Raw genomic sequence first — 18605 nt, 5'->3', positions numbered from 1 at the left:
CCGGCATCTGTCCCTTGAAGGCTGGGCTCCCGACAGCCGGTATTTTAACTGCATCCCATCCTTCTAGATAGAAAAACTGTACCGATGCACCCCTCTCCCGGGGTGATGCGGTCAAGCCAGAATCCCAACACATCCCAGAGGTAAGTACAGGTGTGGGGGTTGGGCACTATGTAGAGGGTTAGGCTGCGTGAGGGGAGGGTTAGGGATAAATAAAAATCAGTGATGTGCACTGAAGTAAATGGATGAGGAGGCACTGGTTAGTACCAGACACAGATTTACACACAATATATGAGCCAGAGGGTTCATGTGGGATTTATACAAAGATGCAGTAGTATATACTACTGGATATTTGGTGAGGTTTGGTCAAAATATTGACCAAAACTGGATATTTGGTTGAGGCACTGCCCCACTTGTCATAGAGTTTTTATTCCAGAATTTTGACTATAAAAATTATTAGAATAATACAAAGAAGATATTTATTATATATTATTTGTATTGTTCACATCATTCCTGTAGTCAAAACTCCGGAGTATGACAAGAAAGGCTCTGCCTCATCTCACCACACACACACACACACACACACACACACACACACACACACACACACACACACACACACACACACATCTGGTAAGGTTTGTTCATTCCCCAACATGCATGCCCCTTGAACAGGTCCCGCTATGCCAGGTCCAATATACTAATAATATATATGAATTAACTCACTATCACTACTTAGCTTGATATTGCCTTAATGCGCAAGCTCTGGAAGCATTGGCGCAAATCCCAGCAGTTGGGACTGACTTGGGAGAGGTGAAACAGCTGCCAGAATAAGTATGGGAGGGTAGAGAAACAGAGCGACATGGTGGGGACCAACAGGGTGGAGACGCTACGGAGCCAGAGGATGTGGGGCCTGCCAGGGAGGGGCAGAGTTAAAGGGAGGGGTGGACACGGAGGTGACCTGGCATATGCTCTGTGTGCAGGGACGGTGTAAGGTGTCTCGGAACCCTAGGCAAAACTTCAGCCTACTGCCCCCAGCCACCACCAATACCCACTTCTTCCCAGCCCTTCAGATGAAAGTGTGACTAATAAGTTCTACAGCCGCCACTTGCATTAAGTACAACAAGGATGTTTCTTTCAGAGACATCCTTAATTTTGTGATAGGCAGACTCAGTGGCGCCTATCAGACACTCTCTATTTAAAGATGCAAAAGAAAGGTCTTTATGCCAATGTTTTGTACCCAAATGGGACATGGGTATGATGGTAGTGTATGAGATGTATACTGGACATACCCTGGCACATATGCTGCTGGTGCAGACCCGCATGCAACGGTGTAGCTACCATAGGTGTAGGGAGTACAGCTGCTATAGGGCCCAGGGCTGAGAGGGGCCCACCTTCCCTGGCAAAGTTACATGTGTTATATATATTTTTCACTATTGGGTGATATATAGGGGCCCTTACCAACTTTTGCCTTGGGGCCTACAATATATCTAGTTATGCCGTTGGACTTACTCTTTGTAATGTGGTATAACATTAAGTGGAGTCACTATCGTGAGGCATAATATGAACTGAGGGCACTGTAATGTGGCATAATATGAACTGGAGACATTGTATGACATGTGAATTGGGGGTACTGGTGTTGCTTAATGTGTTCTGGCAGCCCCACAATGTAACATAATGTGAACTAGGGAACTACTATGGTTTATAAAATAAACTTGCTTATAAACGCAATAACAATTGTTTAGTGAAAGTATGTTGCCTGTTGTTGCACTCCCATAATGCTCTGTAACATCTAAACAAGTACAGTAACACTTTATTCTCTGTCTCACTGTCTTACCTGCCTGTATCTCCCAGACCATATTTGGCTTCTTCAATCCTGGGAATGTTTGGAAATTCCAGCTGTGCCTCGGGTGATATCAAATGTGAGGGCGGCAGAAGCAGTTTCTTTCTATGTTACTTTCCTACATCTATTGTCAGTAATTTGTTTGCAAACTTATAGCAAGCTAGATACGTTTGTTTTTTTGTTTATTTGTAAGATGCAAAGCTCTACAGTGCAGATAGTGGTTAAATCATATACAAAACAAATCGGTAGATACTGTATATGCCTGCATTATACAAACCACCACTGAAGAAACCACATCACAATCTTTTGTTTTTGGTTTTCTGAAAGTGTGTGAAGTATACATGGGCAAAAACAGGTTAATTCATAATGTGTACAATATAATGGAACAGAAAAGTAAAATCTGTGTAGTTCAGTTCCACATCAAAGATATACAGCCCCATAACTGTTTTATACTGTCCCATAATTATCTTATACTGCACCCGGGTCCATATCCCCCCCCCCCCCCCCCCCCCCCGCACTGGAGCAACTGGACTTCATGATGTCACAAAAGAAGAACCTAAAGAACACTGTGAGCAGGAAGATGGGCACAGGGCTCATCCTATATAGCAGGCTGCCTCTCCAGGGTGCCATCTGGACAGTGATCATGCTGCCCCCTCAGCCTTGCACCCAGGTGGTGGCACATGTTGCACACGCCACATTTTAGCCCTGATCATAGCTATTATATACAACCCATCATCTGCTGCTTAAAGTATTTCCCCATACCAGGATGGTATCAGGATCCCGGCACTTGTAATACTGGCAGCCAGAAGACCGACAGCAGCATCCCGACGCACAGAATCCCAACACCTACTAGGTAAGTATAATAACCCTCTCCCTGTATCCCCGTAACCCTCCCTAACTGCTGCCTAACCCTCCCCCTCCACAGCCTAACACTAACCTTCCCTCCCCACAGCCTAACCCTACCCCCCCTTAAAGCATAACCCTAACCCTCCCTCCCCGCACCCTAACCCTCCCCTTAAAGCATAACCTTAACCCTTTTTTAGTGCCTAACCCTAACCTTCCCCCGCCCCAGCCTTCAGCCTAACCCTAACATTCACCCCCCCCCCCCCTGCCCCCAGCCTTCAGCCTAACCCTAACCTTCCCCAGCCTTCAGCCTAACCCTAACCTTCACCCCCCCCCTGCCCCCAGCCTTCAGCCTAACCCTAACCTCCCCCCCCCCTGCCTTCAGCCTAACCCTAACCTTCCCCCCCCCCCTGCCTTCAGCCTAACCCTAACCTTCCCTCTAGTGCCTAAACCTAACATCCCCTCTGCAGCCTAACCCTCCCCGGCATACTTTCGATCGGGATGCCAACAGTGGGGATACCGGTGCTGGAATTGTGGTCAATTACGGGATCCCGGCGTCTGTCTTCTGACCGGTGTTAGGATTCTGTCATCGGTTTTCCGATTGCTGGCATACTGAATGCCGGCATGCTTAACGGATCCCCCCTGCCTCCCCATACCTGCTATGTACAGATCCAAGGTTAACCTAGTAGGCCCATAATGCCCCGATTTACAGAACCATCATAAGAACTTATCACAACGCTGTCATGCCACCGTCCTTTCCGGCATATAATCTCATCATGCCACATGCTATACATGGGTGCAATGGGCACAGTAGTTACGAGACAAGTGCAATGTATGATTTATATTGTATTTACTAATAATTCACACTAGAGTTTTATGTAGAACACAGATTTTTATATTTTCATTTCACATTGCACATTTTTATCTCTGCCCCCTTTTCCTTCCCTATTCCATCTTGTGTGCGTCAATTTTCTCGGTGAGAGCTAATCATGTTTCCAGTGCACTGTTTGACATTCTGTGTAAGTTTCCTAATCACATTTGAAACAGAATCGTTACTCAGAGAAATGGCACTTTAGAAGTAGAGGGTTTTTCACACTTGGCTAAATCACATTATAATAGAATAGCAAGACAAAGTAGAGGCAGAGTGCTCCGCTAGACGGACCACAAGAGCCCCCACTCAGACAGCCCTGATTAGGAGCAATTCACCCCTGTTATGGCCAAAAAGGCTCTTACACAGCATTAACCCTTTTAGGCCCAAGATGACTGGAAATTTATTGAAGCTACAGTATATGTATTTGAGCTGTAATAAATGCATACATGCTGTTTTATTCTCCTGTGCTTTTATTATAGTTCATTCTATCTAGAATGATTAAACTCTTCTAGCTTGAGGTAGAACTGAGGCGACTCTAGTTGTATTTTGTTCTATGTCCACCCTCAACAAGGGGCACAAATCATATCCTGCTCCAGCTTCCTCTGTGTCCAATCTTGGGGACCTCAGCACTGAAAGCAGTCAGTGTTCTAAGTTTTCTAACAAAACACTATCCAAGCTTGGCCACCGCCGGCTGCTGCCTATGAAAACTGTATAGACGGACAGACAGGTCACGGCACCCTAACAGTGAAAGCTTTGTGTAACATTTGGCCTGATAAACCCACAGCACAGAGCCTAAGGATATCACTGGGGCTCAAAAGATTTGGACAATTATTCTTCCTTGGAAAAGAGAAAAAAAACTTCTAATAATCGTCTTATTCAGAGGGACGGCGCTGTGTGTTTATACGTGTCTCATCGCTCGCCTTTCTTCTGCAGGCCTTGGAGATCTTCATGAAATGATCCAGTGTGCACCGGGATGTGTGGCTGCTTTGTATTCACAGCGATGTTTAATGTCAGGCTGCCTTTGAACGTGAGCTTAAGGCGTTATATAGTGAGATAAAGTATGACTCCGATCCAGCTCTGCGAAGACAAAACAAGAATCAAGTGTCTAATAATATACTTCTGACTGATCCAGCCTGGTCTTCACAAGCGTTTGTGTTTTGCTGTGAATTAGCAGCGGTTACATCAGTGGTACAAATTCAGAGATCTGACGACTGGAACTTGTTAACCATGCAATTACCACGTCCTGTCTTGGGACTGGTAGCAAAAACGCAGGCGTGTCATGGCTGTGTTTGAGGCATGTATCTGCCTTCAGCTTCAACCATCTACGTAGAGAAACAAGGGGGGAAATTTACTAAGCTCCCGATTTTGACCGAGATGCCGTTTTTTCATCAAAGTGTCATCTCGGTAATTTACTAAGCACTAATCACGGCAGTGATGAGGGCATTCGTAATTTTTTGCAAGTTCAGGTAAAAAATAACGAATGAATACACCATCGGTCAAAACGCGGCTGTTTAAGTATGAATCTCGGTCATTTACTAAGAAGTGCAAAGCAAAAAACAAACAAACACTGCCGTGAAAAATTACAACTCGTAAAAAAGTGCTAAAAAAAACCAGACCTTTTTTTTTTATTCGTGATTGGATAGGCATGCACGGATCCATGAGATCCGTGCATGTATATCAGTGGGAAGGGGTGGGAAAGTGCTTATTTGTTCAAAAAAAATTGCGTGGGGTCCCCCCTCCTAAGCATAACCAGCCTCGGGCTCTTTGAGCCGATCCTGGTTGCAAAAATATGGGGGAAAAAATGACAGGGGTTCCCCCATATTTAAGCAACCAGCATCGGGCTCTGCGCCTGGTCCTGGTCCCAAAAATACGGGGGACAAAAAGAGTAGGGGTCCCCCGTATTTTTAAAACCAGCACCGGGCTCCACTAGCTGGACAGATAATGCCACAGCCGGGGGTCACTTTTATATAGTGCCCTGCGGCCGTGGCATCAAAAATCCAACTAGTCACTCCTGGCCGGGGTACCCTGGGGGAGTGGGGACCCCTTCAATCAAGGGGTGTCCCCCCCCCCAGCCACCCAAGGGCCAGGGGTGAAGCCCGAGGCTGTCCCCCCCCATCCAATGGGCTGCGGATGGGGAGGCTGATAGCCTTTGTTGTAAAAGAAAAGATATTGTTTTTAGTAGCAGTACTACAAGGCCCAGCAAGCCTCCCCCGCATGCTGGTACTTGGAGAACCACAAGTACCAGCATGCGACGGAAAAACGGGCCCGCTGGTACCTGTAGTACTACTACTAAAAAAATACCCAAAAAAAGACAAGACACACACACCGTGAAAGTATAATTTTATTACATACATACACACATACATACATACATACTTACCTTAAGTTCCCACGCAGGTCGGTCCTCTTCTCCAGTAGAATCCAAGGGGTACCTGTTGAAGAAATTATACTCACGAGATCCAGGGGTCCAGGCTCCTCGGGAAATCCAGGGGTAATCCACGTACTTGACAAAAAAAACAAAACGGTGTCCCGACCACGAACTGAAAGGGGACCCATGTTTGCACATGGGTCACCTTTCCACGAATGCCAGAAACCCACTCTGACTTCTGTCTAAGTGGGTTTCTTCAGCCAATCAGGGAGTGCCACGTTGTGGCACCCTCCTGATCAGCTGTGTGGTCCTGTCCTCACTGACAGGCGGCACACGGCAGTGTTACAATGTAGCGCCTATGCGCTCCATTGTAACCAATGGTGGGAACTTTCTGCTCAGCGGTGACGTCACTTTAGGTCAACCGCAGGGCAGAAAGTTCCCATCATTGGTTACAATGTAGCGCATAGGCGCTACATTGTAACACTGCCGTGTGCTGCCTGTCAGTGAGGACAGGAGCACACAGCCGATCAGGAGAGTGCTACAACGTGGCACTCCCTGATTGGCTGAAGAAACCCACTTAGACATCAGTCAGAGTGGGTTTCTGGCATTCGTGGAAAGGAGTCCCATGTGCAAACATGGGTCCCCTTTCAGTTCGAGGCTCGGCTTTCCGTTTTCTTATTTTATGCAAGTACGTGGATTACCCCTGGATTTCCCGAGGAGCCTGGACCCCTGGATCTCGTGAGTATAATTTCTTCAACAGGTACCCCTTGGATTCTACTGGAGAAGAGGACCGACCTGCGTGGGAACTTAAGGTAAGTATGTATGTATGTGTGTATGTATGTAATAAAATTATACTTTCACGGTGTGTGTGTCTTGTCTTTTTTTGGGTATTTTTTTAGTAGTAGTACTACAGGTACCAGCGGGCCCGTTTTTCCGTCGCATGCTGGTACTTGTGGTTCTCCAAGTACCAGCATGCGGGGGAGGCTTGCTGGGCCTTGTAGTACTGCTACTAAAAACAATATCTTTTCTTTTACAACAAAGGCTATCAGCCTCCCCATCCGCAGCCCATTGGATGGGGGGGGACAGCCTCGGGCTTCACCCCTGGCCCTTGGGTGGCTGGGGGGGGGGGACCCCTTGATTGAAGGGGTCCCCACTCCCCCAGGGTACCCCGGCCAGGAGTGACTAGTTGGATTTTTGATGCCACGGCCGCAGGGCACTATATAAAAGTGACCCCCGGCTGTGGCATTATCTGTCCAGCTAGTGGAGCCCGGTGCTGGTTTTAAAAATACGGGGGACCCCTACTCTTTTTGTCCCCCGTATTTTTGGGACCAGGACCAGGCGCAGAGCCCGATGCTGGTTGCTTAAATATGGGGGAACCCCTGTCATTTTTTTCCCCATATTTTTGCAACCAGGATCGGCTCAAAGAGCCCGAGGCTGGTTATGCTTAGGAGGGGGGACCCCACGCATTTTTTTTAATTATTTTACAGTGTTTAATTAAAAAAATAAAAAAAAAATAAACCCCAGCACGGATCACACAGATCCGGCCGAGATTGATTGTAAAAAAAGTCGGCAGTGTTTTGCTAATCACTGCCGTAAAAATAGGTAAAAAACCACGAATGACATCGACATCGGAACAAAAGAAAAACCCGAATACGACAGCTTAGTAAATCCATCGTAATCAATTCAAAAAGTTGCAATTTTACACTGTCGATGTCATTCGTGATTGAACTTGGACATGAATTTGGAAAATACGAATCTTAGTAAATGTACCCCAAGGTGTCAGCGTCACTATTGCCGCTGCCAGTCTGAGTAGCTACAGTTCAACCCTAGCAGTCGATTTTCCTTGTTGTTGCGTCAGTGCTGCATATGTGTACGCAGTTGCTAGGCACTTTGTGATGGCTCTGGTTGGCATCTATCTTCTTTTCTGAACTTCAACTTCACTTGTGATGATTAGCAGTTATGTAACCTAAATAACGCCGCTGCGTATGCTTTTACGTACAAGAATGAATTACTCCCATACTGGTGGGCAGACAGGTTGGGCGAGCACAAGAATTAATTACTCCCATACTTGTGGGCAGACAGGTCGGGCGAGCATAGTGGTGGTTTCCTACAATTCCTTGAAATGTTTGTATGATGAGGTAAAAATACATAACAGGTGTCAGGGATTGCTGCATTTATTCTGTGGTTCTGGTTAAGGTGCCATGCGTGCTGTTATTATGTGGTTCTGGTTAAGGTGCCAGTATTTGCTGCATTTATTCTGTGATTCTGGTTAAGGTGCCATGCTTGCTGTTATGTGGTTCTGGTTAAGGTGCCATGCTTGCTGTTGTTATGTGGTTCTGGTTAAGGTGCCATGCTTGCTGTTATAATGTGGTTCTGGTTAAGGTGCCATGCTTGCTGTTATTATGTGGTTCTGGTTAAGGTGCCATGCTTGCTGTTATTCAGTGGTTCTGGTTAAGGTGCCATGCTTGCTGTTATTATGTGGTTCTGGTTAAGGTGTCATGCTTGCTGTTATTATGTGGTTCTGGTTAAGGTGCTATGCTTGCTGTTATTATGTGGTTCTGGTTAAGGTGCCAGTATTTGCTGCATTTATTCTGTGGTTCTGGTTAAGGTGCCATGCTTGCTGTTATTATGTGGTTCTGGTTAAGGTGCCAGTATTTGCTGCATTTATCCTGTGGTTCTGGTTAAGGTGCCATGCTTGCTGTTATTATGTGGTTCTGGTTAAGGTGCCATGCTTGCTGTTGTTATGTGGTTCTGGTTAAGGTGCCATGCTTGCTGTTATAATGTGGTTCTGGTTAAGGTGCCATGCTTGCTGTTATTATGTGGTTCTGGTTAAGGTGCCATGCTTGCTGTTATTCAGTGGTTCTGGTTAAGGTGCCATGCTTGCTGTTATTATGTGGTTCTGGTTAAGGTGTCATGCTTGCTGTTATTATGTGGTTCTGGTTAAGGTGCTATGCTTGCTGTTATTATGTGGTTCTGGTTAAGGTGCCAGTATTTGCTGCATTTATTCTGTGGTTCTGGTTAAGGTGCCATGCTTGCTGTTATTATGTGGTTCTGGTTAAGGTGCCAGTATTTGCTGCATTTATCCTGTGGTTCTGGTTAAGGTGCCATGCTTGCTGTTATTATGTGGTTCTGGTTAAGGTGCCATGCTTGCTGTTATTATGTGGTTCTGGTTAAGGTGCCATGCTCGCTGTTATAATGTGGTTCTGGTTAAGGTGCCATGCTTGCTGTTATTATGTGGTTCTGGTTAAGGTGCCATGCTCGCTGTTATAATGTGGTTCTGGTTAAAGTGCCAGTATTTGCTGCATTTATTCTGTGGTTCTGGATGTCATCACTTTTAAATAGAACATGTATCTATCTCAACACTCAAAGGCAGGTATTGCTGTCTTTACTACACTACCTTACCCACCACAAAGCATCACAGTAAAGGCCAGTACTGATGGGAGAGATGTGTGCTGAGCGATCTTAACACAGACCGCTCAGCACTCATCTCTTCCCCCGCTCAGCACAGCGCGATGTGCTGAGCGAGGGGGGACGACAACGGGGGCCACTCACTTCACACAGCGCTGAAGTGAGCGACCCGCTAGATTGAGCCTGCATGCAGGCTCAATCTAGCACCGGCGATAGCGATGCGCGGCTATACACACGGCAGATCCGTGCTTAAAATCTAAGCAATCTAGTCAGATTGCTTAGATTTTAAACACGGATCTCTCCGTGTGTACCCCCCATATAATGCAGTGACAGTCATATAATGCAGAGAACACCACAGTGACGGCTGGTTAATGCAGAGGGAATCAGTGATCACCATATTATACAGAGAACTTCATGGTAACTGCCATATAATGTGGAGAACATAACGGTGACGCCATATGATGTAGACAGCATCAGTGACGACCATATAATGCAGAAAACAACACATACAGTAGTGAGGAACTAGAGGGTAAAAATGTCTGGATACTTAATACATTTACACTGTCATCACACAATTAATATCACTGGGGCACTTCATCCCTCTTTTAAGGCTCATAATTTACAATAAACAAATGCTAAAGCAGTAATACCATGAACAACTGAAAGTACTGGGGCAGGGTAAAATAAGTTGTTTGGGTATTACCATTTTTCACATGTAGTGAACAGAGAGGCTTTTGCATGGTCCTTTGAGCTCTATTTTCACTGCAACTTGCTCCCTCCTAACTTTGTTATCACATAGCATGCTGAGATCTTTGAGACTGTATCAGACTGACTGTGTCTGTCCACCAAAGAGCTTTTGAAAAGGAGATCATGATTGTCAGTAGGCATCTTAGAAAATCAGATGCATCTTTAAAAGAAACTTAGATACAGTATATATTCTGATTGTTTAATAAATGTGCACTATCTGTTTACAGGACTTGCCTGGGAGCCAGAGACCCATACTGCGGCTGGGACAGTAAGAAGAAACGCTGTACAACGCTCGAAGACAGTTCCAACATGAGCCTGTGGTTTCAGAATATTACTGAATGCCCGGTGAGTAGAAGTGCGAGAACACAATACGGGTACCAAGAGCTGTGGTTACTGACATATTTATTCGTCATTCTATATGAAATTGCGTCATTTAATTATTTTTTTAATAGAAGGGTTCTCATAGTTGTACGTGTGATGTAACATCCAACCATTGAGTTTGTCCGTGTTTTGAAACTGATGGGCATTGCCGTAAATCGATGGTGGGTTGATTTTCAAAACCAGTGAATATACTACAAGTCGTTTTGACCTTTTAAATGGATTATCCCACTGTCGTTCTCTACAAAGCCTAATACATACCTGAAAAAAAAACCACAAGTTTGTAAGTGTCTTGTTCTGACTGCCTCTGTTCATGTCTCAGGTCAGAAACTTGACAGTGAATGGAGGTCTGGGAGTGTGGTCCACCTGGCAGCCCTGTCAGCACTCAGACGGAGACTCCACTTGCCTCTGCCGCTCTAGAATCTGTGACAATCCCCAGCCTCGTTGTGGGGGGCGTGACTGCGACGGACCACGCATAGAGATAGCCAACTGCTCACGGTAAGCGGAAAATTCCTTCATGTAGCACTAGGCCCTTATCTATCTGTCTATCTATCTATCTATCTATCTATCTATCCATTTAGTATATTGGGCCTTATTCAGATTATTGGCAGACTGCCCATGTGCTGCGAATGCGTTGCATGTGTGCGGTGGCTAGATTTGATCGCAATTTAGTGAAATTTGATCGCAATTTGATTGCGAGGAAGTGACCGTTTGTGGGTGTTAACATGGCATTTGTGGGGAGTGGTTGGAAAAATGCAGGTGGATCAGGCGGCGTGTATCGGACATCAGTTGCAATGGTTTGCGACTAAAAACATGGCGCCGGTGTGACTACATTCTCATTATTCTGAATAGCCCTGGGTAAACCGCAATTGCCGATGGTACTCTATTTCTGTGTATGCATCTCAATTTTGCAATTGCATACACAATTTTGCGATTGCATCGTTGGACCTTTTACCTTTCTAGGTGGCTCTTTACATGCGATATTTAGCAGAAGCAGGGTTGAGAAAATCGCAATTTCTGTCTCAATAGCGATCCATTTTCATTTGCTTTCATACACTACCAGATTTTCATTCCAACCAGCCAGATAATTGTATAGTGTATGCCCTGCTTTACTTATATAGTTCCAACTAATCCTGTTGCGTTATACAGTTGGGAACGAAACAGTAATAAAACAAGACTGGGTAATAACAGACAGACAAAGAGGTGATCTGCTGGGGGATTTGGGAAGTTGATTTGCTGGGGAGATGATTTGGTGAGATGATCTGCTGGGGTTTGATTTGGTGAGATGATCTGCTGAGGGATGATTTTGGGGGTAGATCTTCTTGGGGAGGATTTGGTGAGGTAACATAGCTAGCAGTACAGCCGAGTGGAATGCTAACAGAAGTAACTTGCTAAACAAAGAAAACCTGAACTCACATATGGGGGTATATTTACTAAAATTCGTATTTTTCAGAATGAGGTTAAAGTTCAAACACGAATGACATCGAAAGTGTAAATTTGCAACTTTTTTAATTTATTACCACTAATTTACTAAGCTGTCGTATTCTGCATTTTCGTGTTTTCCGATGTCGATGTAATTCGTATTTTTTGGCAGTGTTTTACGGGAGTGAAAAGTAAAACACTGCCGACATTAACACAATGAATCTCGGCCGGATGTGTGAGATCCATGCAGGGCTTCATTGTGCACCTTTCGTAAAAAAAATAACATTGTTACAAACCTAAAAAATAAAATGCGTGGGGTTTCACCCCTCCCCCCCCCCCCCCCCCTAAGCTAAACCAGCCTCGAGCTCTTTGAGCCGGTCCTGGTTGACAAAATATGGGGGGAAAAATGACATGGGTTCCCCCATATTTCATAAACCAGCACCGGGCTCTGCGCCTGGTCCTGGTTCAAAAAATACGGGGGACAAAAAGCGTAGGGGTCCCCCGTATTTTTTAAACCAGCACCAGGCTCCACTGGCCAGGTACATAATGCCACAGCCGGGGGACACTTTTATCTAGGTCCCTGCGGCCCTGGCATTACATACCCAACTAGTCACCCCTGGCCGGGGTACCCTGGAGGAGTGGGAACCCCTTAAATCAAGGGGTCCCCCCCCTCCAGCCACCCAAGGGCCAGGGGTGAAGCCCGAGGCTGTCCCCCCCCCCATCCAAGGGCGGCGGATGGGGGGCTGATAGCCTTGTGTAAAAAATGTGAATATTGTTTTTAGTAGCAGTACTACAAATCCCAGCAAGCCTCCCCCGCAAGCTGGTACTTGGAGAACCACAAGTACCAGCATGCGGTGGAAAACCGGGCCCGCTGGTACCTGTAGTACTACTACTAAAAAAATACCCCCAAAAAAACAGGACACACACACCGTGACAGTATAAGTTTATTACATACATGCACACCTCCAAACATACATACTTACCTACCTATGTTCACACGTGGCTCGGTCCTCTTCTCCATGTAGAATCCTAGGGGTACCTGTGAAAAAAATTATACTCACATAATCCAGTGTACCTTCTGTTCTTTGTATAATCCACGTACTTGGCAAAACAAAAAAACGGAAACCCGACCACGCACTGAAAGGGGTCCCATGTTTTCACATGGGACCCCTTTCCCCGACTGCCAGGACCCCCCCCGACTACTGTCAAAGAGGGTCCCTTCTGCCAATCAGGGAGCGCCACGTCGTGGCACCCTCCTGATTGGCTGTGTGCTCCTGTAGTGTCTGTGAGGCAGCACACGGCAGAGATACAATGTAGCGCCTATGCGCTCCATTGTATCCAATGGTGGGAACTTTGCGGTCAGCGGTTGACCGAAAGTAACCTCACCAATCACCCTTGGGTGGCTGGAGGGGGGACCCCTTGATTTAAGGGGTTCCCACTCCTCCAGGGTACCCCGGCCAGGGGTGACTAGTTGGGTATGTAATGCCAGGGCCGCAGGGACCTAGATAAAAGTGTCCCCCGGCTGTGGCATTATGTACCTGGCTAGTGGAGCCCGGTGCTGGTTTAAAATATACGGGGGATCCCTACGCTTTTTGTCCCCCGTATTTTTTTGAACCAGGACCAGGCGCAGAGCCCGGTGCTGGTTGATTAAATATGGGGGAACCCCTGTCATTTTTCAACCCATATTTTTTCAACCAGGTCCGGCTCAAAGAGCCCGAGGCCGGTTTTGCTTAGGAGGGGGGACCCCATGCATTTTTTTCCTGAAAATTTAACACTTTCCCACCCCTTCCCACTGATAAACATGCCTATCAGAATACGGTAAAAAAAAGCAGGTCTGTTTTAAATCTGCTTTTTTTTACGATTTGTATTTTTTCACGGCAGTGTTTGGCTATTGCCGGCAGTGTTCGTGAAATACACTTTTTAGTAAATTACCGAGTTGTATCAAAAAACAGTCGTATTTGACCGATGGTGTATATATTCGTATTTTATTTCTTTGAGTTCCAAAAAAATACGAATGCCCTCATCACTGCCGAGATTTGAGTTTAGTAAATTCCCAAGATGACACTTTGAAGAAAAAACACCATATGGGTCAAAATCGGGAGCTTAGTAAATATACCCCATGGAGCCTGTTACAGAATTTCTGCACATTCAGATTTTTTTTCTTGTTTTGCCTATTCATAGTCTAACACCTCTGTTGGCTGCCAGACTAGAGGAAGGGGCTCTGCGTAGAATTTATTCCATGCTTTTCAAAACATGCAAAGAAAACAAACTCTGCTTTACTTAGGGCCTAATTCACTAAGGATTGAAATGGCAAAGCTTTTTGCAGCAGCTTTGCAATTGTAATCCTTAGCAATGCAAATGCAGGAGGTGGTGCATACCACCTCCTCCCTGCATTTGCGATGCGATCACATATGAAATGACCATTGCAAGCATCAGGCTGAGTGAGTCTAAGTTTTCTCAGCCTTGTCGTCGCAGGCCGGTTTGCGAGGCCAAGGAAACTGTGTCTCGAGGCGCAGTTCTTGATCTCATCAATCCCAGGAAACATCCCCCCGTTTTTCTGAACGCCAGCCATTCCGCCCCCGTCCCTACTTGTGAACACCTCTGCCTGTCAATCAGGCAGAGACATTCGTATTTCTGCGCTGAGAATGCAGGACCTGTTCTGTACATGCACCCACCATCGGGGTAAATGCAGTAAAGATCGCATAAGCGATTCTTACTGAATCACCCCCTTAGTTCATATGAAGAGAGCATTTCAGTTTGAAATCTAGTTTCTGGTACCACATAGGGGTTTATTTACTAAGCATCGGGTTCTAGAACCCAGCGCTTCTGATCATGTTTATGACAAAAATGTAAAAGCCTTGTTTTGCTAGTAAAATGATTTATGTGCTATGGGTTATTTACGAAGTATAGATGTAGTGCTTAAATACATGCCTTATTCTGCCTGTGCACATCCTTATTTCACAGCCTCTAAATATTTCTCAACTGAGAAGTGCACCCTCTACTTGCAGGGGTGGGCATCATGAGTAAACACTGGCCAGGTACCTTTCTGAAATTATTGTCCTGTAACTGCATATTTCACCCTCATTTTAATAACATACAGCTCTGAGATGTCAGGAGCAGAAGTAGCCTTTTTTCCGGAGTTAATCATACAATTTAAACTGTATTTTATTACACTGATCCTAGAATGCATTTCTGATTATGACACCTCACCATCACAGAACCAGTTTTAAAATCCACTGCAGTAGGTAAAGGCCGGTGACTTTTAAAACAATATAACACCCTAGCGCAACCAGGAAGGCAGCCTGTGGTATAGACACACGGATAACCTTAAACCCAAATGCTATTAAAAAAGAATGTGTGTAATAACCAAATGGTGCCAAACCGTGAAAATATAGAATAAAACAAATGCTTCTCTCTTGCTGCAATTGATCACAATAAAATATTTTTAATGTATATTGGGGGTCATTCCGAGTTGATCGCTAACTGCCGTTTCGCAGTGCAATGATCAGGCTAAAAATTGGCATTTCTGCGCATGCGTATGCACCGCAGTGCGCACGCGTGACTTACGAGTACAAAGGCCTTTGTGGTTTTGCACAGGTTCTACCGACGTTTTCATTCGCACACTGGCGGCCGCAAGAAGATTGACAGGAAAGGGGCGTTTCTGGGTGTCAGCTGACCATTTTCTGGGAGTGCTTAGAAAAACGCAGGCATGCCAGGAGAAACGCAGGCGTGGCTGGGCGGGTGTGTGACATCAAAAGCCAACCCTCCAACATTAGAATCAACGCACACGAAGAGTAACTACAGGACTGGTCTTGTTTTGCACAAAATGTTTTTGCAGGCGCTCTGCTGCACAGGCGTTCGCACTTCTGCAAAGCGAAAAAACACTTCCCAGTGGGCGGTGACAATGCGTTTGCATGGCTGCTAAAAACTACTAGCGAGCGAACAACTCTGAATGACCACCATAGAGAGAAAGATAAAACACAATTTAGCGTAATATTGTCACAACAGATAAAGGGCCTAATTCTGAGTTGATCGCAGCTGAGTTTGTTAGCAGTTGGGCAAAACCATGGCCCTCATTCCGAGTTGTTCGCTCGTTATTTGTCTTCGCATCGGTGCGATTTTCCGCTAACTGCGCATACGCAATGTTCGCACTACGGCTGCGTCAAGTAAATTTGCTAAGAAGTTTGGTATTTTACTCACGGCATTACGAGGTTTTTTCTTCGTTCTGGTGATCGGAGTGTGATTGACAGGAAGTGGGTGTTTCTGGGCGGAAACTGACCGTTTTATGGGTGTGTGTGAAAAAACGCTGCCGTTTCTGGGAAAAACGCGGGAGTGGCTGGAAAAACGGGGGAGTGTCTGGGCGAACGCTGGGTGTGTTTGTAACGTCAAACCAGGAACGAAACTGACTGAACTGATCGCAGTGGCAGAGTAAGTGTCGAGCTATTCAGAAACTGCTAAGAAATTTCTATTCGCAATTTTGAGAATCTTTCGTTCGCAATTCTGCTAAGCTAAGATTCACTCCCAGTAGGCGGCGGATTAGCGTGTGCAATGCTGCTGAAAGCAGCTTGCGAGCGAACAACTCGGAATGAGGGCCCATGTGCACTGCAGGTATAACATGTGCAGAGAGAGTTAGATTTGGGTGGGGTGTATTCAAACTGAAATCTAAATTGCAGTGTAAAAATAAAGCAGCCAGTATTTACCCTGCACAGAAACAAAATAACCCCCCCAAATATAACTCTCTCTGCCCCCCCTGCAGTGCACATGGTTTTGCCCAATTGCTAACAAACTTGTTGCTGCGATCAACTCAGAATTACCCCCAAAATCTGCAAAATGTATTCTAATAATACATAGAAATAATTTGTCTCCAACAAAGAACAATCACATAAACAAATAAAAACTCCACTCTGGAGTAATGAGTGTATAATAGACAAGTTGGACAGTTAAAGTCACAGCTATGCAATGCCTTCTGATGAAGAACTGGACACTCGAAACGCGTCAAGGCCTTACAAACAAGTGTTACAGCAGTGGAAGAGTGTTCACCAGACGGCAGGGCAGTTTGTCTGATACTGGGGGTATTATACAGATTGCTCTCAGTGCAAAATCAGAGCAGGAAATCTACCTGTTTCTGGTATGAAGGCTCTTTAGTCACTCACTGTAACTTTTACTGCCCAACTTGCCTATCATACACTTATTACTCCAGACTGGAGTTTTTACTTGTTTATGTGATTACTCTTTGCTAAAGCCAAATTATTTCTATGTATTGTTGGAATAAATTTTGTATATTTTGTCATCTTTTATGACAATATTATGCTATATTGTCTTTTATCTTTCTCACTATATTCAGTACACAAAAAATAATTTACTATGATCAAGAGCAACAAGAGAGAAGTCTATTATTTATATTCTATGTATTCACAGTTTGGTGCCATTTGGTTATTTATTACACATCATATTTTTAAAAGCCCAGTTCAGTTTCTCATTAAAGATCAGGGTCGTAAAAGTGCTGTTCAGTTTTTCTCCTAGGAGCAAAACATTAACTACTGTATAATCACTGCAGACTGAATCCTCTCACCCAATTTTCGATTAGTGAGTTGATAAAATCTTCATTGTCCCGCTCTGGTGTCTTTTTCTCGTGTTGCCTATTGAGGAGATATCAGACAAGAGTAGTCTCTAGTTGGCATGATGCTTCCCATTGTAACTGCCCTATATTATTATTTTAAACAATCTTTATCTTGTGAACAGTGTTTAGTTTTTAACTAACCATTACATTTACTGATGTTTGTCAGTCATCAAAGAGCTTCATAAGTAAAGGTGCATACACACTTGCCGAGAAAATGAACGACGTCGCACATTATCACCCTTCTTGAGCAACATTGTTCCCTTTCTCGGCAAGTGTGTATGCCGGCAACGATGACCGATGAGTGGCCCCAGGGGTCGCTAATGACCCTCGCTGTCAGCCGTGCATGCAGCTCAATTTGGACTGTCGTCCAAGAGCTGCCTGCGCGGCCGGCAGCGGGGTGACATCACTAAGTGCTATCATCGTCATATCGCTCAATGTGTATGCACTGCCGCCGACCGCCGGGCCCGTGAGGGGGAAACACTAGGCGACATCGCTCATAGAGCACGTCGCCTAGTGTGTACCCACCTTAAGATCCACACCGTTTACTCTAACTCTTATTGCCCTTGAGTCAGGCAAATCATTTAGATTTTTTCTGTAATATTGTCTGGTATTTCGGAGCACGCTGTTCAGGTTGGGTTATATAAAACCCCATAAAGCATAATGAAGATTCAAACTAAGAAACCTTTGTTAAATGAGTTCTTGGAAATCTACAAAGAATTTAGAAGGTAAATAAATGAGACTGAAAATAAATGATACTGTATATCACTTAGTGGGGGTGGGAGGTGTTGTGTTTAAGTGTTTTGCTTATTGTACTTAATTAATGCTCAGTCAGTCTTTCAACACTATCAGCATCCTAATGCCCCAGACCAACACCTCACCTCATCTGTTGCTACTGTATTAATGAGATTAAGTTCTATTACATTTAGCACTTCCAGGAATGATTAACACTCTTAAAAATATCTCAACTTAAAAATTCTAGTTTCTTTAAATAAAAAAGTTCATGACAGTATTCACCAATATGCAGTAGCGAATATTAGAGAGAAACATTTGTCTAGTTTTTCTGGGTCTAAGGCAGCAATTATATTAAATACAAAAGCAGGTATGTATT

At 44.9% G+C, this 18605-nt stretch overlaps 1 protein-coding gene across 4 annotated transcripts in view; it reads left to right on the top strand.

Moving 5' to 3' along the window:
• The window catches only part of SEMA5B (semaphorin 5B), a 750739-nt gene that overhangs the window by 607428 nt on the left and 124706 nt on the right, over nucleotides 1-18605 (top strand). For all 4 annotated transcript variants that reach the window (XM_063934055.1, XM_063934058.1, XM_063934057.1 and 1 more), the window contains 2 exons: nucleotides 10305-10422; nucleotides 10778-10953. In XM_063934055.1, coding sequence (XP_063790125.1) covers nucleotides 10305-10422; nucleotides 10778-10953 — 294 coding nt within the window. The remainder of the gene's footprint in view (nucleotides 1-10304; nucleotides 10423-10777; nucleotides 10954-18605) is intronic.

This window comes from Pseudophryne corroboree, chromosome 7 (genome assembly GCF_028390025.1).
Source record: "Pseudophryne corroboree isolate aPseCor3 chromosome 7, aPseCor3.hap2, whole genome shotgun sequence".
NCBI classification, from domain to species: domain Eukaryota; kingdom Metazoa; phylum Chordata; class Amphibia; order Anura; family Myobatrachidae; genus Pseudophryne; species Pseudophryne corroboree.
The sequence above is the reverse complement of the archived record's forward strand: the minus strand, read 5'-3'. Positions and strand labels throughout refer to the sequence as shown.